The sequence below is a fragment of the Aethina tumida genome, chromosome 7, assembly GCF_024364675.1.
Source record: "Aethina tumida isolate Nest 87 chromosome 7, icAetTumi1.1, whole genome shotgun sequence".
Lineage (NCBI taxonomy): Eukaryota > Metazoa > Arthropoda > Insecta > Coleoptera > Nitidulidae > Aethina > Aethina tumida.
Window position 1 is genome coordinate 8,990,080 of NC_065441.1, and position 21,709 is coordinate 9,011,788.

General features: G+C 30.3%; 3 protein-coding genes across 9 annotated transcripts; all 3 read left to right on the forward strand.

Moving 5' to 3' along the window:
• The first annotated feature begins 4,945 nt into the window (after positions 1 to 4,945).
• LOC109597659 (serine hydrolase-like protein) lies at positions 4,946 to 6,112 on the forward strand. The gene is made up of 2 exons (XM_049969647.1): positions 4,946 to 5,092; positions 5,166 to 6,112. The coding sequence occupies exons 1-2, from the start codon at positions 5,044 to 5,046 to the stop codon at positions 6,011 to 6,013; spliced, it is 897 nt and encodes a 298-aa protein (XP_049825604.1). The 5' UTR covers positions 4,946 to 5,043; the 3' UTR covers positions 6,014 to 6,112.
• A 217-nt stretch (positions 6,113 to 6,329) lies between these two features.
• Positions 6,330 to 9,307, forward strand: LOC109597686 (putative neutral sphingomyelinase). The gene is made up of 5 exons (XM_020013434.2): positions 6,330 to 6,592; positions 6,645 to 6,818; positions 7,720 to 7,903; positions 7,956 to 8,113; positions 8,166 to 9,307. The coding sequence occupies exons 1-5, from the start codon at positions 6,561 to 6,563 to the stop codon at positions 8,824 to 8,826; spliced, it is 1,209 nt and encodes a 402-aa protein (XP_019868993.1). The 5' UTR covers positions 6,330 to 6,560; the 3' UTR covers positions 8,827 to 9,307.
• A 2,827-nt stretch (positions 9,308 to 12,134) lies between these two features.
• Positions 12,135 to 21,311, forward strand: LOC109597721 (histone-lysine N-methyltransferase Suv4-20). 7 transcript variants are annotated; one of them, XM_020013470.2, is made up of 9 exons: positions 12,136 to 12,399; positions 12,453 to 12,556; positions 12,976 to 13,287; positions 14,237 to 14,549; positions 14,609 to 14,850; positions 14,939 to 15,467; positions 17,408 to 17,802; positions 17,977 to 18,304; positions 18,749 to 21,311. In XM_020013470.2, exons 3-9 carry the CDS (start codon positions 12,985 to 12,987, stop codon positions 18,964 to 18,966), a joined length of 2,328 nt encoding a protein of 775 aa, XP_019869029.2. In that variant the 5' UTR covers positions 12,136 to 12,399; positions 12,453 to 12,556; positions 12,976 to 12,984; the 3' UTR covers positions 18,967 to 21,311. The 7 variants fall into 7 exon arrangements, 6 of the variants coding, with proteins under 6 accessions (XP_049825631.1, XP_019869029.2, XP_019869031.2 ...); XM_020013472.2 differs by having other exon boundaries at positions 12,136 to 12,362; XM_049969674.1 differs by having other exon boundaries at positions 12,135 to 12,556; positions 14,609 to 14,841.
• The last annotated feature ends 398 nt before the right edge of the window (positions 21,312 to 21,709 follow it).

Consider the following 21,709-nt stretch of genomic DNA (forward strand, 5'->3'; position numbering starts at 1 on the left):
AATTTTTATTCAAAAAATTTGCATTATTATTAGTACTAATACAATGATTACCATTAATAATGTGTTCAATCTTCTAGACTATTTGTAAATATAAACGTATGAATATGAAATTTACAAAATCATCATATCATATTTTAAGATAATTTAATATGTTTTTACTTTTATATATTAATATAAGATTTATTTTACCACAACAACCACATAAAATAAAGTATATCTTATAATTTGACAGATGTTCGGATTTTAAGTCTATTTAAAAATATTATTAGTATTCAAATTACTCATAAACGATTTATTTTATTATTAAAGACTGCTTTATTATAGAAGTAAAATCGTACAAACTATTATAAATATAAATTCGGAATCACTAAATCGTGTTTTTAAAATTTACATAATTATTTTACAATAGTTATAATGTTACATAGGAGAAAGTTTTGTATTTCGTCTTGATCATTGCAGTTATTTTACTTCTCTCATTTTACATTCGTTATGTTCGGGGCTTCGATAATTAAAAGGTATATTTAATTTCTTTCTTAACTTTAATTAGAAAAAAGACTAGTTTTATGAATCAAGTTATATAAATTGCTTTTAATATAATAATATACCCATAATTAGTAAATATAAAATCTACCTGATTATTATATTATATTAAATATTTGAGCATTGTAATAATCTTGTGTTTTATATGCATCTTATTATAAATATATTTTATTTTATATACATATAATCATTGTAATCATTAAAATATTACCTTAATTTTGATAATTACAATAATTTTAATTTTTGTGTTTTACATTTATTTTATATTTTATGCCATTAAAGATAATTGAAACATATAAAAATAATAATTTAATTTTTTTAACAATGTATAATAAATACATAATGAAAATCTTAAATTATGGCGAATGCGCCTATAGCAAATTTTAATATTTTTAAATAAATAAAATTTTTATAAATGAAAATATATAGTAAAGTAATAAATCAGTAATCAGTAAATTCACTCATTTAAAAAGAATATGCATAAAGAATTGACAACTAGTCAAGTTATTTGAATATAACAATAAATCAAGAATTATTAATTAATATTTTTAAAATTTAGGTAATTATTTTATAATAGAATGTTACACTACTTTAGTTTCATATTTCATCTTAATCTTTACTGTAATTTTACTTCTATTGTTTTATATTGTTTATGTTCGATTTTCTGTTACATTAAGAGTAATTGAAATATACAATATAAATCATATATTTCTTATATACAATATTAACATAAATAGAATATATATATTTGATGGATGAACAGGTTTTCAATTAAAATTATTATTATATAATAGCAATTTAATAGCCCATGTCTTATAAAATGAGTATTTTGTTATTGACTAAATGATATAAAGAATGTATTGAATGTATAGAAATATAACAACAAATCTAGAATTAACTCTAATAATACTTTTAAATCCAACCGAATTATTTTATAATAGTTACAATATTTATACAATATTAATGTAATCTTTGTATTTCATTTTAATCCTTGCAGTAATTTTTCTTCTCGCGTTTTATATTCTTTATGCTTGATGTATTTTGTGACCTTTAAGGTTAATTAAATGGTATAAATAATTTCTTACCAAATAATTTTCTTGACAGACTTCAAAAATACCACTTATTCGACCGAACCGAGCCTAAACTTTTAATCAACCCCAATTTTTGTTGCCGGCTTAGCCTTCAACCCATTTTCATTACCCAGTTACATACTGTATTCTTGTCCTCCTGACAATAACGCATAAAAAAATGATCGTTCGATGTCGAATAGAGGAATTTATTGACTCCAGAATTATATGCCCTAAATACCTTTTAAGGTTATGAATTCAATTGTTCTATGAAGTGCTCTAGAGACTCAACTTCTCAATTACAAGCAAGATTTCACACGCCAGAACTTAATAGATAATGATAATGGGCCTCGATCCCTTCTAACTAATACGTATAAAATTTTAGGTGATGTTTTTACGGTATGGATTTTGCGAAATAGTATCCGCTTTTAATAAATTAAAGCGGCTCTCGTTTAACCCAGTTCTGTTTCATCCCGTCTATGCCGATGATATGACGGTATGGACGCGAAATACAAAATAAAATACGTGCTGTATGTATGAGTGGCGTGCAAACTTACGATTTTTCACGCGGTCCACCACACTATGTCACACTCACATTACTATTTCGCGTTTCCACCGTCAATGTGTGTTTTCCTTTTGCGCCAGCCTAAGAGTTTTCCCGCTCGGGGGCGCGTACGCCGGTTAGAGTGGTGGATAATCAATATGCCGATTGGTCACTGACACAACAGATGAGGATGATGTTGATAATGTGCTTAAGGGTGATTGGATTAGGCATTTTAAATTTCAACGATTTAAATTGACCCCGTAATGTCGTGTCGGTACACTTGTGGGCTTTCCGGGTCACGAATTACCGTTTTAGGCGGGAAATGCTATTAATTTTATCGAATTATGTGCGTGGAAAATGTGTTAGTACGCATCGATGGTTGTTTTGGTCAATTTAGCCGCTCTAGTAGTATGGTATAACTACAATTCAAAGGAAATGAAATGAAATCGATTAAGAAATATTTTTATTACCAAAACTAGAAAATATATGTATTAATTAATATGATATTTAAGTTACAGATTATTTTATTCTTATATTATTCATTTATAAACAATTATTAACATCTGTAAGCCTAAATTTACTAGTTGGATATTTTATATAAATCTAGATGTTTTATTTTCCCTAATTTAAATGTCCAGTTAGTTTAAACTACATTATTTGTAATTAATTATTTAACCATTAAAATATTTTAGAAATTTAATACTACACGCGCTTACACTAAAATGTACAATGTTTGACTATAAACTAAAATTATTTAAGAGAAGTTTCGAAATTAATATTTCAAAATTAATTTACCACATACGTTGGTTTCTATTGCTTATAAAATAAAACATCTACCCTGCATTTCGCGGATGTTTCTATTCGTGAGTTCCAATTTTAGTCTATTATACCTTGTTTGAAACATTTCCTGCTCGTATTGTGTTCAGTGACTACATAGTTTCATGAAGTAGAATTAAAGCCACATGAATTTACAACAATTATATTTGTCCTTCCAGTGCAATACCTAATTGGACATATTTGTACATATAGTATTAACGATACCTGGAATAAAGTCCTGAAATACCATATATATTGAAATACTGTTAAGTACAAATTATATAATATTGAATTGCACAGAATATTTATGTGAATACGAAATGTTTTAATATTTGTTAATATATGTTTGTCGATAGTTTCTGCAATTTTTATTTATTTTACATTATTTTATTATTTAATATCACACACTTCTTTCTAAAATTCTAAGAAAAACAATTTAATGTGGTTTATTAAAAGTTACACAAATTAAGCAATTTTATATCAAAAATGATCAAATTACCTAATGACCGAATTACTTTATGCACAAATAACCTTATGATTCTGTGACCAAATTATCTTATAACCTGACCTTATGACCGATTACTTTATGACCATATGATCTTATGACTTCATTACCGTATAACCTTATGACCAAATTATATTATTACCGAATTACCTTAGGATCAAATTAACAAAAATGGGAAAGTTGTAGAATACACAAAACCAAGTGTACATAATTATAAAGTTAAACAGAAAACAATAATTTTCTCCGTTAATGTAAATGACAACAAAATAATTAATTAAGTGAAATAATTTTACTTTATTTTTATTTGTGATTTTTTTATTACATTGTAATTGCGACTTAAGCAAGACTTTTAATTGATTTATGTATTCTTAAAAAAATGTTTTGTAGTGTGATGGGACGCATTGATCTACTCAGTTCTTATCTTGTAGATAGGTCGTAAAGAACATGCTTTAATGGAGAAATCTTGGATGGGAAGTACATTAGTATTTACGTACCGCAGGGTTCAATATTAGAACCGTCGTTGTTTGCAGTCAATATTAATAACATAAATAAGAGTGACATATTTATTTTGAATACAATATTTCTTTATTAAGCATTAATCCAGAAATTTATTAATGGACGAAGCTGAAAATGTTTGAATAATGACGTTGATTCTAGATAAACCAAAAAAAGGTCCTTCGAAAACTTACTATATTCCATGAACCAATCAAAACTTGATTTTGTGAATTGAAGTTTATTTTTGCTTGCTTAGTATTGACATATAGTTTGTGTATGTTAGTTCTGTCCAAAGTGAGAACGTTATCGTGATTTGAACGGGGTATCACCCCTTAGTGTAGAGTATTTAGGCATAGTCAGTCCAACATGGTCATGATGTGTGTCTTAAAAGGAGTATCCCTGTTGAACGTAACTGTATATACAAAAGTTGTTCAGTTATTTTTTAATAAGAGGTATTATGATATCGATTAATTTTAAGATATTTAGTTTAATTTGTGTCTTTTTTGATTTTTATCTTTTAGTAATTACATTTATAAACTCTTATTATATGATTGTATTTGTGTCCATATTATTTTCAGATTTTCTCAACGATTTGTATTGTATTGATAATTAAATTAATCCAATATTTAAAATCAAATTATAAATATAAATAATCCTCATAAATTATAATTATTTAAGGTAACTATTAAAAAATTGGTACAGTACAATATCATATTAAATTCTGAGTTGTATATCAACATGTAATATATAAAATTATTAATATTAAATTAAAAGTGGGTTTTTTCTATGTCACAGATGTGATGTGTTATTTATACTTGTTTTACCGGTGTAACCAAAATAAAAATATTATCGTTTTGTAAAAATTACATTATCAAATGATTGCAACAAACATCAGCATTGATACTTAATTTATGCAGTAAACAAAAAATATACTTGAAATTTTTGATCTTTGTCACATAGACTTGCGCCAAAGTCCACATGAGATAATTACAGTTATATTACTGTTTATATTAGTCTTATGTTACTTAGTGATTTTCTTCGCACACATCTGTGTACTTAATTTAGAAAAATTAAAAATGCAAATTAAGGAATTTAATATCCCAGTGCCATGGGGACATGTTGCTGGTAGGTGAACAACCTTAAAAATTTGAACTAACAAGTGTAAACAGTAAACCTAACCTTATTTATTTGATTTTAGTAAAAACTTGGGGAAATGAAAATGACCCACACATTTTATGTTTCCATGGAATATTAGACAACGCAGGTTCATTCAATAGGCTCATACCACTTCTTGATTCTCACTATTATTACATTTGTGTTGACCTGCCTGGCCATGGTAGGTCATCACATTTTCCTGAAAACCTGCCCCTGTACAACATTGACAACATCATTGTGTATATGCTTGTGGCAAAATATTTTAAGAAAGAAAAGTATTTGATAATTGGACACAGTTATGGAGGACAATTGGCATTTTTCTTTGCACAGGTTTATCCTGAGTTAGTTGAGAAGCTTATCATGCTGGACACAATTATGATGTTCCCTTTGCCAGCCAAAAGTTTTAAATCCTACATCAGAGAAGTGTATGAGTCTTACTTAGTGATGGATGCAAAATTAAAAAAGAATAAACAACCTGAATACACATATGAAGAAGCACTGGATAGATTACAATATAAGCGGTCTTATGGGGAAGTCACTAAAGAAGCTGCTGAGGCTTTGTTAGAAAGGAGTATAAAGAAACTAGACAATGGGAAATATGTATTTACTTTTGACCAAAGGCTGAAGAACTTTACATTGCCCTTGAATGATATCAGATACAAATTAGAAACTCTGAAATTTAACCCAGTGAGTTGTCCTATTTTAATGGTATTAGCACGAGATTCAGCAATACAACAGGTAATTTTGAAGAAGGTTTTGGCTGCATTGAAAAAATCGAAGACAATCAAGATTGTGCTTGTGAATGGCGATCATGACGTACATAATACTAATCCGGAACGTGTCGCACCGCATATACGGGCATTTTTACAATTTAAAATGAACAAATTGTAAAGAGTATTTTGTTTTTGTTTATAATTTTAAACCTTTATTTTATTGTTACTTGTCCTATATTTTTCTGTGGTATTTTTAATAAATTTTATACACATTTGTTTTCTTACATTTTATTGGCGGAGATAAGTACATATTCTTATGTAGAAAAAAATTTTGAATAAAAATTTTAAAACATTTTTCGTGGTTAATATTATGTAAAGTACAGCGAAATCTATTAACTTTTCTGTCTCAAAAAATATATAAAAATTTCTTAATTTATATTTATAATATATATATATATATATATATATATGTTTTGTATATATCTAAACATTATATTTGCGTTTTATCCCAAACAAATTTTAAATAGAACAATTGAAAAGAAACCTGTAATACGTTTAAAGGAAAAACAATTAAATAGAAACCTGTAATATTCATACTTTGAATAAGAGGTGGCAAATTTTTGAGTCCGGTTGCTGTGATCATCTATTGTTTGACCAGCTGTCATACATAAATATAACCCTAAAAAGTAATTTTAGTAATTAATGTTTGTTGACTGACAATTACAATGCAACTGAAAGTGTTTACGCTCAATTGTTGGTGAGTACATTTGGTCATTGTTTAATGCTTGTTATACATAGAAATTCTTTAGGGGTATAAAGTATGTGTCGAAGGACAGAGAAGAAAGAATAAGGGCCATTGCCGAAGAACTGGCCACCGGAAAATATGATATTGTGTGTTTACAGGAGGTTTGGCTGACTTGTGATTATAATTTAATTAAAGACAAGTCATCAGGTGTTTTACCCTATGCACATTACTTTTACAGGCAAGTGGTTATATTAACTTGTTTAAAAATATTAGAACAATTTTGTGTATTGATTTTGATGGATATTAATACCTAATAACCTTCACAATATCAATAGATCTAAATATAAAGTGGGTAATGGTCTTATTGGATTCTCTTTAAAGTAATTAGTATAAAATATTTATAACAGTCAAATATAGAATTTTGTAAGGACTTATTGATAATTCTAACAAAATGATTTCCTTTGTTACTGATTTGATTCTAAAAATATGATAAGTAATATTTGAATGTTAATATTTAAACCATGGTTTAAACTAATATGCATAGACTAATATATATTTAAACATACATTTTATCAGAAGTAAACAAATATTATAATTTGAAGTTGAAACACTATAAATAGTGTAGAAAGATAAATTTTGATATTAGTTCATCCTGTTTCAAATTACTTTCACAGTTATGTGTTGAAGTAAAATTCTGATTTGGTAATAATATAATCATAAAACTGATTAGATTTAAATATTAAGTTAAAATAATTAAAAACTTAGTAAATTATCTCTTATATAATTATATTATATACAGTTTGGCTTTTTAAATATGGAAACTCTTAACTTTTTTGTTATAATTCGATTTCAATAAATAATAGTCAAAAAATCGATGGACTAAATTTCGCTAAAAATGATTGCATATTGATAAATCTAATGAAGTATCATCTACCATTTTATTATTATTTTTATGATTAAATTTTTCTTTCTTTAAATTGGTGTAAATTTACATAATATAAAAATATGGAGAATGATTATACAAAATGTCTTATGAAACTGTATACCTTACTACCTTTATAAATTCTTCAATTATTTGTAAATAGTTATACTTATTAAATCTTATTAGGTTTTATTACATTATTTTTTGCATACTTCAGTGGTGTAACAGGTTCAGGCGTCTGTATTCTGAGCAAGTATCCCATAGAAGAGGTATTCTTCCACAAATGGGCCATAAACGGCTACATCCACAAAATCCACCACGGCGATTGGTTTGGTGGAAAGGGCGTTGGATTATGCCAATTGAGGATCGAAAATTTTATAGTCAACGTTTATTCGGCCCATGTAAATCACCTAATCTCAAGGTTTAATATTTAATTAAAATGATTTGTTACAGTTACACGCTGAATATAACAGAGCATCGGACGAATATTTAGTGCACAGGATCTTGCAAGCTTTCAACACCGCTCAATTTATCAAACAGACTTCAGCTCACGCCGACTTGGTTATATTAGCTGGCGATTTGAATACAGAACCTAATGACTTGGCCTACAGGTAATTTGAACGTTTCATAAGATTATTTTTTAAACGCTTTATCTGGTTCTAGAATTATAACATCGGTAGGGGGACTGACGGATTCGTTTGGAGAGGCCGGCCCCGTCCCTGATTCGATGGTGGCAACAAACGAGGCGTTGGATAACTCGTACACGTCAAAGAGTCGAATTAGCAAAAACATACCGGGAATCAGAATAGACTACATAATGTACCACACTGGGAAAAACGCTTGTGCAAAAGTGGACAAGTATCAATTGCCGTTACCGAAATTCGTACCAAACACACAATATAGCTATTCTGATCACGAAGCCGTATGCGTTACTTTCAATGTGAAACGCAACGATACGATGGATGAAGGCGAAGCTGCAGGAAACGATTGTGGTTCTAAAGTTAATACAATTAAGGCTGCTGTACTTGAAGAGAGTATGGATTTGTGTACTGATTTTTTGAAGGTTTTGCGAAATCACCAATGGGTCTATTTGATTATGGTATTCGTATTTTTGGTCATTTTGGCCATGGCTCTTGTGGCCGACATACCTTACGGTTATCACGTTCTGTATTCCATATTTAAGAGTTTAATTACAATTGTTATTTTTTATTGTTTCTTGATGGGCACATTATGGAATTACATAGAGAAACATGCTATTATGGCCACAATTGCTGGCATGGATATTTCTTTGGCCACGCATAGAAAGGTTCATAAGGATTTGTGATGATATTCAGAAATACATATCTGTAACTAAACCTTTGTCCTCAATATCAATAATTTTTAACCACAGCTCAGTAATTTATAACAAATCTTTGCCAAATATTATTACAACCTTGGGACCTTTAATATGATCTGTCAGGCATTATTTTATTTTTGATTTTTGTTCCTTGTAATTATAATCATTATTTTTAACTTGCATTTAGGAATCATATTATATATTCACATTTATGTTACTAAGAACATTAAACTATAAGGCATATTTCCTCATAAATAAATAAGTGTACTTACTGTGAAGTACAATGAGCTATTAGCCCTAAGCCAATGCATTTAATTTTATATTGTATTCAAGTTTATGTAAGATATGTGCATCATTTTGCATGAAATATTTGAGATTTTATTTATGTGTTTAATCATGTCATGAAAAGCAACATTGCTCAAGTTGTATCTTGTACTTCTGTGATATGAGAAATAAAATAATATTTTAATTTTGTGTTTAATTTATACTATAAATTACATATTTGTGATACATATATAATTATGTATGTTGTGAAATTTAATCAACAGATAAAACAAAGAGATTTATACTTTTATTTTTATTATATTCACTTTTACTTCATCTTTTAATTTTTAACTAACATACCTTTAATCAATTAGTAATTAATAATCGTCGGACAATTTGCAACATTTTATGAAATTTCAATCGGGAAAATTTACTTTTTTTGATAAATATTTCAACACATTTTAATAACCTAATGTGTTTAAAATCTTATCACTATATTAAATTATTTTTTATTTTATGTTTATAAAATCAATTATATTTTATTATGATTATTTAATTTTGATATTTGATTAATTTTTTTAACTTTTAAAATGTCTGTTTCAAAATTCATTGATAAAAAAAATTATTCATTAATTTATATTTGTTAGTTAGAATAAAATGTATGTTTAATTTTCCCATTTTGAATTTTTCTGATAAATTTAAATTTTTTTATATACATTAATGTCCTATTTTTGAATAAAATATTTATAAGCAATGGAGCAATTGAAGAGATATAAGATGTAAAAAGATTTTAATATTCATTTTTTAAAAAGAAACTGACTTTTGATACAGTATATTTTTAAATATTTCATCAAAATGTAGAATGGTTTTAGTCAGTGCCGGATACTCCCGTGTTCAATTTTAGGTCGGCCGCGCGCATGACGTCACGCGTAGAGTAACTTGCATTACGGAGATATGAATTTTATACGAATATTCTCAGAAATGTGTTTATTTTCATAGTTTACAAAAAAATCTAATATAAAAAATGCTTGTTATGCCATATTTTATAAATTAAAGATAAAAAAATTTAGCGTAACTGTGCTATAAGATGCATTACTGTTGCCGTAAAAAAATTTTTACTTAAAAGTTTATTACAATATTAAAGTTTATAAGGATAACCAACCATGGTTTTAAATATAAATTTTTATTAATACATTTTGACAGGTAAACATAGAACAAAAAACATAAAAACCTAACACTTGAATCTACGAAACAATTTTTTTCCATTTTCTTTTGCCGATTGATTTGTCTCTTAAAGCCCTGTTGAGTTCCTTAATTCTGAAGAACATTCTAGTTCTAAAAAAAAGCTGTTTTGCTTGTATGGGACAATCAATTTTACTACTTTTCATTAAAAGATCATGGATAAAATTCTGTTTTTCGGTTACTATGAGTTCACCATTAACTTCGAGAAACACTTTGTTTAATTCTTCAACTTGAGACATAAAACTTAACGATGGTTTTGATAAACCACCCTCAGTGAGGTGATCAATCCATGACCATGATTGACTTGGACTTTGTAAGGTGGAATCTTTTAGCTTGTAACAAACAAACCCTGCCAAATTTTGTAAAGCGTCATTTTCACTAAAAACCCGTTTAATTGCAGCAAGTTGTTTTTTAAGTTGTTCATTTTCAAGTGCGAGGTCATCTAAGTTTTTCCATGTTTCGTTTGTTTGAACACTAAAATTTTTAACACATAAGCAAATGATATGATAAATGATTTATAGAAAAACCATTACCCTTTTCCAAAGTAATATTTGATTCCACTACCATATTATTATCTAAATTTTCCTCCACCTTACAATCATTACTAACTACAGGCTGAGCTGCCCTTTCCCCAACCCTGTTAAGCAAAAAGATAAGCTAGTCTCATACAATCAAAGCAACACACCACCACAATTTGATATTTCAAAAACTTACGTGTTTTCAGCCTCAAGCATGTTCTTTATAAAACGTGCTGTTTCTCTTTTTTGTACGCAACTTTTCTTCTTTTTCCAGCTCCAGAAGTTGAAGGTGATTGTACAACTGATTGGGGTAAATTTTGCGTAGGAACAGCATCATCTTTCAGTGCGCGAAAATTTTTAGGAGTGTAACCCAGAAGGATATGTTTTAAGATAACTTTGTAATCAGTTTCACAGAAATGTTTGGAACACATTACAGCGTTTTTTGTGTTTACTTTGTCTTTTCTCTTTGTGAGATGTAACCACGTTTTGCATAGATTATTGTCTTTAGGAAATCTAAAAAATCTAACGTTTCCGATAGGACTACGTTTAGACTGGTTGTCAGAATTACATCCTACAACAGCACACCGCATTTTTATCACTTTAATACACAAATTTAATCCAGAAATTATGTAAAAAACAATACACACAGAAACAAAACGCCGAAAAGAATACCGTACATATGTTAAATAAGTATATGTATGATAGATTAGCGACTGTTAATCTGTCTTTTTAGTTTGATTAAAACACTAAATTCACAATAATACGCTTTATTACAACAAACGTACTTTAACCCTCTACATCTAAAGCTTGACTGCCTGGTTCTTTTTTAAGAACTGCCCCGATTATTAAATGTAAACAAATACTTCAGATTTGTTTATAAAACAAAACTAGTCTAAATAGATGTGAGCACGTCGCATTGGTCCATCGGTGAAGGTGAAGACGTAAGCTAACATGTATATTCAACTATTTACTTTTAATAATGCTTATTGAAACAAAATTGCCAAAGGGCATAGTAATTCGCAGATTATAGGTCAAAATCATATTGTTCAGTTCAAAACCTACTCTACGCGTGACGTATTCGCGCTAAAATAAGCACCGCCCACCATGCGCAATATCCTACCTTATATTCAGTGTATCATGGGTTTTAGTTAAAAATTTTATGTTCCTACCGTCTACGAGAGGTCGCGCGACTCGGGACTGGATCTGCTCCACGGCGGTTTGTACCTAAGCTGTCAACCTGCGGCAAATAAATGGAAAAATAATATTAATTTAAACCGCTTAACGGTAAATGAACGTCAAAAAACGTTTTTCCGACAAGTTCTCGTCGCGATTTTCCCGTTTCCATTGAGAATCCTGTAGAGTAGGCGAAAGAAAGGCAACAATATTTTGTTGTATATGACGGTCGGTTGCCATGATTGTTTCCAGCGTCACTAGAAGCAAGCGATGTGAAAAGTTTTTTAAATAATGTGCGTATTTTGGACGGTTGTCGACTGCAAAGTGGTAATGTTGCAATTTTAAGACATCGTAGTATTCGAATGTAACGCAAAACGGGAGGACCTAAGTCAATTTAATTGTCCAAATGCGTTTTAGATTCCGTGGTTCAATGAAAGTTCAGGTACGCCATACTTGACAACTACCGAAATTTCGTTGTCGTTTTAAGGGAAGTCGGTACATGAGAGGAATTCGATATTTAGGTAGGAATTTTTTATTGATTTGCCAATCGTCTGGGTCCAGTTTGAACGTATGATAAGACTGTTGCAGTGCGTGGGAGTGGTTATACAGATTGTATTCATGAGCGACATTAAAAAAAACCAAATTTGTCTTTGTTGCCAGCCTGATTACTGACCTTGAAAAACTGTCCCAACAAACTTCATGATAGTTATTGTTTACGTTTTTGCACTCCGTCCATCAACTCTCACATTTTAATTATGAGAATCATCATACAAAATTTGCAATTTTGCACTGCCGTTCGTTGCAGTTCGTGGGAACCCAACCTCACAATCTTAACTTGAAACAACCGTAAACTCAAACAAAGACATGCGTTGTTTAAATAAAATAAACATTTAGTTTTCAAACTTAAAAATCATTCTAAACAAACCCATTTTTTCTCTAGTGAGTCAGAATGGTTGTGGATGTGCCCGTCAAGTCTCACTTTAAGATGCAACCTGTTGGCATGAACCCGAAGGAGCTATCTGAAAATGATGATTTGGCTACATCTTTGGTCCTGGATCCCCATCTGGGGTTCCAAACACATAAGATGAATATCAGATTCCGACCACTCAAAGCTAACACAACAGAGTTGAAAAGCATTGTCAAGGACTTCATTGCCAACCAGAACTATGACAAGGCTTACAGTAGGATTTCGAAGGGTGAATGGATGCCTAGGATCAAGTCCAAAAGTCAGCAGAGGAAATTAGAGGAACATGTGAGTATTTTTTGTTATTATTTTATTGTGATAAACTTTTATTAATTTATTTGTTATTTTGTGTGAATATTTGCAATATTATTTATTGAATGTAATTTATTAAATGGAAGAATAAACAAATTGTTTTGGTGACATTCTGAGTATAATATAACGAGTAGTTCGGATGTCGCGTAGTTTAAATGTATAGGTGACGTACGCTGATATAGAGATCTGTAATTATTTCTCTGATTTTGTTTTTTAAAAGTAAATTAAAAAATTTGTGCTAATTTAGAAATTTATCTATAATTAAAAATCCGAAACTTTAAATTGTTTATAATTTATTAGTCAATATAAGTCAGTATTAATGAGTGTGTTTTCAAATCATATACAGGGTGATTCCCCCAACTTTTTATTAGAAATTTATGGAGAACAGAACGAGTTATTGATTTAACATTTTTATAGCAATTTTAAAAGAACTTTACCTACGTTTTTAATTTATTTTGAAGAAAATTTCATTTCCAGTTCGCCGGAAATCATATCAACTTTGATATTTTCAATGAAACGCCCCTGTATATTTTTGGATTTTTAAATTTATAATTACAGATCAATTGGCTATACCATGTCCTATACGTAAACTATAGTTTTTGAGTTTTTATTTTTATTTCAAAAATTTTGATAGTACATAATGAACACCTTGTATAAAATTTGATAGTATTAATAACGGGTCCTTGATTAACGTATATGCCGAAAATTAACTTTCCAGCATCAAAATTAGTGGCTTTACAGATAATTTAGCTAGCCCATCAATGTCAAAATTTTTTGAGAAAACGGACGGTACAATAGAAAAATTGTATATTAAATTGTTTATATTCATTTATATTCAATTGGCACCTTTTGTTGTTTGCAAAATATTATGTTACGTTTTGATATACCGTTACTTGAGAGTCTCACAAATTAAATTTATTTCCAGATATACCGTTATTTACGTGTCTTCGACAAAGAATCTGGCTTCGTGATCGAGCCCTGCTTCCGATACTCGTTAGAGGGTCAGAAGGGCGCCAAGATCTCCTCCACCAAGAAATGGTACAAGAACGACAAGATCGAGTGTTTGGTCGGTTGTATCGCCGAACTAACCGAGGAGGAGGAGAAACAGCTGCTGCATCCCGGCAAGAACGATTTCTCCGTCATGTACAGCTGTCGCAAAAACTGCGCCCAACTGTGGCTTGGTCCCGCCGCCTACATCAATCACGATTGTCGGGCCAATTGTAAATTTGTCGCCACAGGTAATTTATAATGATAAATGTCGATGTAATACGGGAAATTTTATGTAAAATATTATTAGGTAGGGACACGGCGTGCGTAAAGGTTTTAAGGGACATCGAGGTGGGTGAAGAGATCACGTGCTTCTATGGGGAGGACTTTTTCGGCGATAAGAATTGCTATTGCGAGTGCGAGACCTGCGAACGCCGGAAAACCGGTGCCTTCGCCAAAGAAACTGATCCCAAAGAACTGGAGAACGGTTACAGGTTAAGGGAGACGGACAATCGTATCAATCGCACGAAGCAGAAACTACAGGTAAATGAGGTAAATTGTGCAGATCACTTTTTATATTAAGTACAGGAAAAAGTTATTTATGTATTTGGTGGAATCTTTAACATGATAACTGTTATAGGGTAAAAACGGCAAGGAGATCCAGCAGATCGAGAAATGCGATCAGCGATTGCACGAAAATGGCAAGGTGGTGACTCCTCTTAGTATGAAGGAGATGCGTCAAAAGGGCCTCACGAAGTACGACGCCGAAATGTTGATCGCGCAGGGCTGCAAGTTTTCTGACATCACGGACTTTAAAGGCGAGCAGCAGGAGGCAAAGGAACGCCTGACGATGGACGGGGCAGTTCCGGCGCCGACCGTCGCCAAATCGACGAGGACGTTGCAGGCACACACGGAGGAGACGGCTGCGACGCCCAATGACTCGGTCACGTCGAGGGCGTCGCGGTTACAGAGGCGACATGCCCGTCTCGCTAATCAGGAACTGATGCAGACTGCTAGCCAGAACGTTTCTAGGTCCAACCTGTTGGACGATCTGCAAAGCAACGCCAGCAGTTGTCCCAGCACGTTCAGCGATACAGATCCGGTGGCGGACGGAGGACAGCAGAATAGGCAGTTCAACGATTGTCATGAGAGCGGGAAGGTTATTGCAGGTTAGTTGCAGAAATTAAAATAAGTATAAAAATGCGTAACTGTTTTTGAATTAAATTTAAATATCAAATTTTACTATTAGGATATTGTACTATACGTAGTTTATTTGAATTTTTTTAATTTTAACTTTATATTATGATTAATTCTAAAGACAAATAAAAATTATTTAGATTTATAAATGTTCAGTTAATCAAATCATTTAATATTTTAAATAAATAATTATACAATCTGTTACAATTCTCAGAGGTTTAAGTTATGAACTTTAAATTCATAGGTGATTTACCTAATTTATTAATTAGAAATTTATGGAAAATGGATAATAGTTTTTGACATATTATTTTATTATTTTTTTTTTTTTTCAAAAATTTCGATAAATTGTTGATCTAATTTAAATATTTGTAAAGCCATTTTGAAATTGGAAAGTTCATTTTTGGCATAAACGTTAATTAAGGGCCAACTTATAAGGAGCCATTATAGTCCCAAATTTTATACAGGATGTTCATTATAATTTGTAATGTATAATTTTTTACATATACGTATGTAATTAACTAATAAATTATATTTTTATTTATTTACATTTTAAATCAAAAGACATATTACTAAATATTCCCGAGTTATGATATTTATAATAGTTTTTATATAACTTATAATTAAGTGATTAATAATTTACTTAATATTATTATTTTTTAACAAACTTCCACACAATTTATACAGGTTTTGATAAATTTTATAGTTATGTTATTCATATTTATTTTATTCCCAATTAAATATTGAACATTGTTTACAGCAATTTATAATTTGTTTCTGTTAAACAATTATTTATAAACTAATACTACATATCATTTCACATCATTTACTCAAAGAAATTTAATTAATTAATGATTGGTGTTGGTTAGTTAGTTAGTTAAAAGTTTACTTACATCATTTCATTTTCGTAACTCTGAAAGTAATTGCATTGATTGTATTGTAGGTGACCGTCGCACTCTAAGGACTTTTAGTAATATTCAGTTTCAACATATCGACAGGTGTCCAACATTGACTACCATCCGATTTCAAATTTGACATTTAGTTAGTACAGGCATATGAAAATATGCATTACTAAATAACAATTACTTCAGTATTTTCATTATTTAAGTACCTGTATGATTCGGTTCTAAGGAAGAACTGTTACAAACCATATTGCAATTAAGAAATATTAATTTACTTAAAGTTAAAACACAGACAAGAAAAGGATACAAAAATTGGATGTATAGTATATATAGGAATAATTGTAAAATATACTTATAAGACGATTAAATTAATAAATTTACAAAAAAAATAAGTTTTTTCTTCAAAAATTATGGGTAGGTCAATTGTGTTTTTCTGGTAAGTTTTTTCTTTATTGGGTATTGGCAGATTGTGGTAGTTGGGTATAAAAAATATGTAAGACTTGTTTCTATCAAAAAAGTATTATATGGGCATAATACTTAAAAATGTAATATGTAAAAATAGTGTTTTGTTCTTAATTTTGGGAAATTATATAACTTTATAATAAATTACATTTTTTTACCAGTTATTAAATATCAATACTTGGTAAATAATTTATTTTTGGTTTTTATTATGTTTTAATTGAAGGGAAAAGTGAATAAAAATGTCACCATTTCTAAATTATCATAATTATAATAATTTTTACTATAGATTTGCGTTTAATTGATAAATTATCTTTGAATTTTTTGAAATATGGAAACTTCACAATTTTCAATAGTTACACATTTTGATAAGTTTAATTATATCTAACATATTCACTTACCTTTTACATTTATTTTGTACATAAATTAAATATTTTAGTTAGTTTTATTGTAGCAGAATTAAGTTTATTTTCTGTTGGTGTGTTTACACAATATTTAGGTAGTAGTCACCGATTCAATATTTAACCAAATTGCAATTGCAATTTTTTTTTCAGACGAAATCCTAAAACAGCCCCGCATCCTGCGCAGCACTATTATCGACGATCAGTCGATCAAAGAATCGGCTACCGATTGCAACCAGAACGGCGTTACCGAATTGCCGGGCGTCGACGACGCCCTCATCACAAAACTTCCGGACGATGTACCGGCGGTTGCGTCGGTTGAAGCTAACGCGAAAACCGGGGGCAGGGCGCCGCGACGTGCGCACAAGAAAACACGACGACGGCGTGCGCATCACCGGATCGCCGTGATCGAGGACTGCCACAGCCACGGCGAAACCAAGAACGACATCTACGACTTCAATGAGGACGATGCGTCCACCGATTCTCTGATACTGCGTAAGGACAGGGCGAAAGTGACTGCGCCCGATCACAGCAGGGATGTTAGTGTTGTAAGTAGTGTAATTTGTAATATAGGAGAGGATTTGACAATTTCTTTTAAATTTTAATGTAATAAAATGTAACATAATATTTATAATTTTCCATTCTTTATTTAATATTTAGAAATAATTATTTAATTTAAATCAAGACAATAATTAAGTAATTGTATTTTCATTTCGTTTCAGTGTAGTGACAATGATTACCGTGATACTAGTAATAACAGAGACAGTAGTGCACAGACGGCGACGGCGATCGAGACGACGCCGTCGCCACCGTCTAAGAGAGCGAAGACTGAGGGTACGCCGACGCCTATTGTCGACCAATGGACCGTAAAAAAGAGCGTAGAGCCAACGGCGACGCGGGACGTTGCCAATCGCACGCCGGAAAAGTGCGGCGGCTTGAAGCTCACGCTGCGCATGAAACGCAGCCCGGTCCTCGACGAGGTGATCGAGCACGGCAACAGCCTGGGCGACGAGTGCTACGCACCGGAGTACGAGGTTCTCAGGGTCGAAGGTAATTGCACATCTCTTTGATAAAAAAATTAAAAGAGCAGAAACCTTTTGGATTGCTTATCATATTTTTCTAAGGTTTATTTAATTGAAGTACTAAAATTTTTAACTGCTGAAGAAATTGTAAGAAACTCTTGGTGCACCTTCGAAAAACATTGAAAGCAACAAATATCTGAAGAATGAAGAAGACACTCGAAAGTGGGATATATAAAATTTTTGTGTAGATAATTAATTTTGATGAAATTTAATTAATGCATGAAATAATAAAAAACAAATCAAATAAGCATTAAAGTAATATAAAATCAACTGCATGAACAACAAAAGAATTTATAGAATGAAAAACGTTAGTAGATTAATCGAAAATTCAAAGACAAATACGTGGTAAGGCCAAGCGAATAACGGAACTCCCCAGTGACAGCGTCTGAACGTGGACTTCTTCGATTTCCAGGTGTGGACGACGTGACGCGCACGCCGTTCTCTCACCGCAAGAAGCGGCACAAATCGAAGGACAGGAAGAGGGATCGTAAGGCGAAGGAGGCGGAGGACGGGGCAGCGGTGCCTCGACTGCCGATGAAACGGCTGCGACTGATCTTCGGCAATGAGAGCCACACGATCGACATACCGTCCAGCAGCGGGACCGGCGCCGACGTCGACCGTCGCATTTGATCCCGTACACACAGCACGATGCAATATTGCGCAGTGGCCGACATCGGCCGATTGTTGGGCGTGGCGTTTCCGGTGCTGAGGCACGGTCGCGTGCCCATCGGCACCTTCGTCTTCGGGGGTTGTCACTAGTCAGGGTTCAGGGCGGCGTTTTGACGATGTCAGTCTTGCTATGGTACACAATGTAGTTGTGTTATTGAATAACACCACGGGATTGATTTTACACAACTTTTTGTTGCAACGTTAACTTATTCTAGGAAAGAACTGATTTCTGTATTTATGGCACAAAATTAATTTAACAAAATTAAATTGGTAAAAAAATATTATGCAAGTTACATAATTTTAAATTGTTTTAAATCCATTTATCCTGAAACCTTATAATAAAAATAATCAAGTTTAAAACAAAATGTTAAATATTCACTATGAAATAACTCTAATAAAAATAAGTAAATTTGTATAATCATTTTTTAATTTTTACATACTACACCTTTAATGAATTATGAAAAAATTGTTTTTGTGCTTAAAATATGCCAAAAAATTATCAAATTTTAAAAAATTTAAATTATGATCTTTAAACAACTTTTATAAATTTAAAATGTGTAATAATTATTTATTTAATTATTGTAAAATTTACAATAAAATCTTAAATATTTTATTTGTTAATGTACATTTCCAACAACAATTTGCATATGTTGATTTACGTCACTTCAGCAGCTAATTGCATTTAAAAATTTCTAATAAGGATTGACATTGTTAAAATAACACGTCCCCAGCAAAATTGTCTTAGTAAATCGTCTTTCATTATTTATTAAATGATATACCAAAGTCTTGATATTTATTTAACAGCTTCACAGATACGTATTGTATTAATTTAAATTAAGATTCGATAACCAATCACTACCAGTTTTATCATGACACCAATCTGTGACTTTAGTTTATTTCTACCATTCGTGATTTATATTTAATATTAAAGTGTGGTTGAAGGAAGAACGTTTGCCACATATCCAACATTAAACATACAAACTGCCATTATTTATTTATAAATTTAGCATACTTGTACATATCAAGAGTTTATTTATTTACATTTTAGTGGCCCAGATAAACAATATTACTTCCTTAATATTTATGGTATGCATAAATTAAAGCAGCAGATGACCTTAATCTTAACATTTTCATGTGATTTTACAAGAACCCTTGAAATCCAGCATCACATTTCAAAAATTGTGATTTATTTTATTATGAATGTGTAAATGAATGTAAACTGTGCAATGTTGTGTTAGATCATTTTTAACATTTGTATAGATAATTTGTGAGAATGATTTAGTACTAGACATTATTTATTTAAGGATCCTTTGTACTATAGTTAAACCAATTTTTTTTTAATTTATATTTACATTCAGTTTTAGCATCAATGTATTATTTTTGTATTTATTCAGTTTTCATTATTGACCTCAGAATCTTTGGCTAGTTGTTGATCAAGATAATGGTACACTTAATGTCATAACATTTCATCTTTTCAAAGTAATTTACAATTGATATTTTTCTATTTATACCCAAGGTTTTTGGTGGTAGGGACATATCGACGGTAATTTTTAACTATTGTGAATGTGTAGCTCTATGTATACTATATGAGCTTAAATTTCTATCAAAGTCCATGTTCACATAATGTTACATTTAAGACTTGTCATTTTTAAACATCATCCCATTTCTATTTTACGTGTAAACCAATTGCTGTAAACTTAATAGTCAACATTAACTAGATGTGAGTAATCGTTCGTTCAAATATTATTTTTATGTTATGAATCTCATTTATTGTTTACTTTAGCCCGGTTCATCAATTCCTTTAAACACCAGTATTAAAGAAATACTAATAAAAGTATACTGCCAATAAATTTATAAGTAATATATATATTTTTTTTTAATTTGCAATATGTCGAATATATTTTGTGTTTATTTCAGATGTTAATACTATAACTAATTTTTTTTACACTTCAAGCATATTGATATAATTGAAATTTATTTTGTGTATTTCTTGAATTCAACAAATTAGCAATTAGAAATTTCTTGTTGAACTTTGCTGTTGAATTTTATATTGTAAAAGTATTGAAATATGCTAAATGTAAAAATTACTTGTAAATGATACTGTAAATATATGTATAATGTCTACGGCGATATTCGTTTAGTTGATTCTTACCTCATGTATCTGTATATATTGATTTAAATTTAAAAATAAAATAATCAACTTTGATTCTGATTCCAAACAGATTGTTCCTAGCTGTTATTCTTGTACTAAACGGCTTTTCTGTATATTTCGGCAGATTCACAATAAATTTTTTATTTCAACATAATACTGTTTTTTGTTTATCATCATATTTTAGTTGCAATTTTACAAAGTAAGTTAATAAAACTAACATAAATGACTCATGGTTATTATTCAAGAATAATGACAAAAAATGGCATTTTTCAGGATATTTTATGCTGAAACATTGATAATTTAAATTTGCCAATTAATTACATTTATTTGATTAAAAAGGAAATGTATATACATACATGTAATACAATCTATTTGTTTAATAAACACATATGTACAACGTGTCCCAAAATAAAAGTCGATTGGTTGAAATCGTTCATTGGTTCAGAGATTTTATAATAAAAATTTTAAATACAGTGTAGGAAAAAAGATATAGTATAGTTAAAAGTATAAAAAACTATAAATAAATACAAACATGTAAAAATTTAGTTAACT

Coding starts and splice junctions, on each gene's coding strand:
- LOC109597721 (XM_020013471.2), top strand. CDS start 12,985: ATGGTTGTGGATGTGCCCGTCAAGTCTCACTTTAAGATGCAACCTGTT. Junction 17,803..17,976: donor ACAGCAGGGATGTTAGTGTT/GTAAGTAGTGTA, acceptor ATTTCGTTTCAG/TGTAGTGACAATGATTACCG. Junction 18,305..18,748: donor CGAGGTTCTCAGGGTCGAAG/GTAATTGCACAT, acceptor TTCGATTTCCAG/GTGTGGACGACGTGACGCGC.
- LOC109597659 (XM_049969647.1), top strand. CDS start 5,044: ATGCAAATTAAGGAATTTAATATCCCAGTGCCATGGGGACATGTTGCT. Junction 5,093..5,165: donor GCCATGGGGACATGTTGCTG/GTAGGTGAACAA, acceptor ATTTGATTTTAG/TAAAAACTTGGGGAAATGAA.
- LOC109597686 (XM_020013434.2), top strand. CDS start 6,561: ATGCAACTGAAAGTGTTTACGCTCAATTGTTG. Junction 6,593..6,644: donor GTGTTTACGCTCAATTGTTG/GTGAGTACATTT, acceptor GAAATTCTTTAG/GGGTATAAAGTATGTGTCGA. Junction 8,114..8,165: donor CCTAATGACTTGGCCTACAG/GTAATTTGAACG, acceptor ATCTGGTTCTAG/AATTATAACATCGGTAGGGG.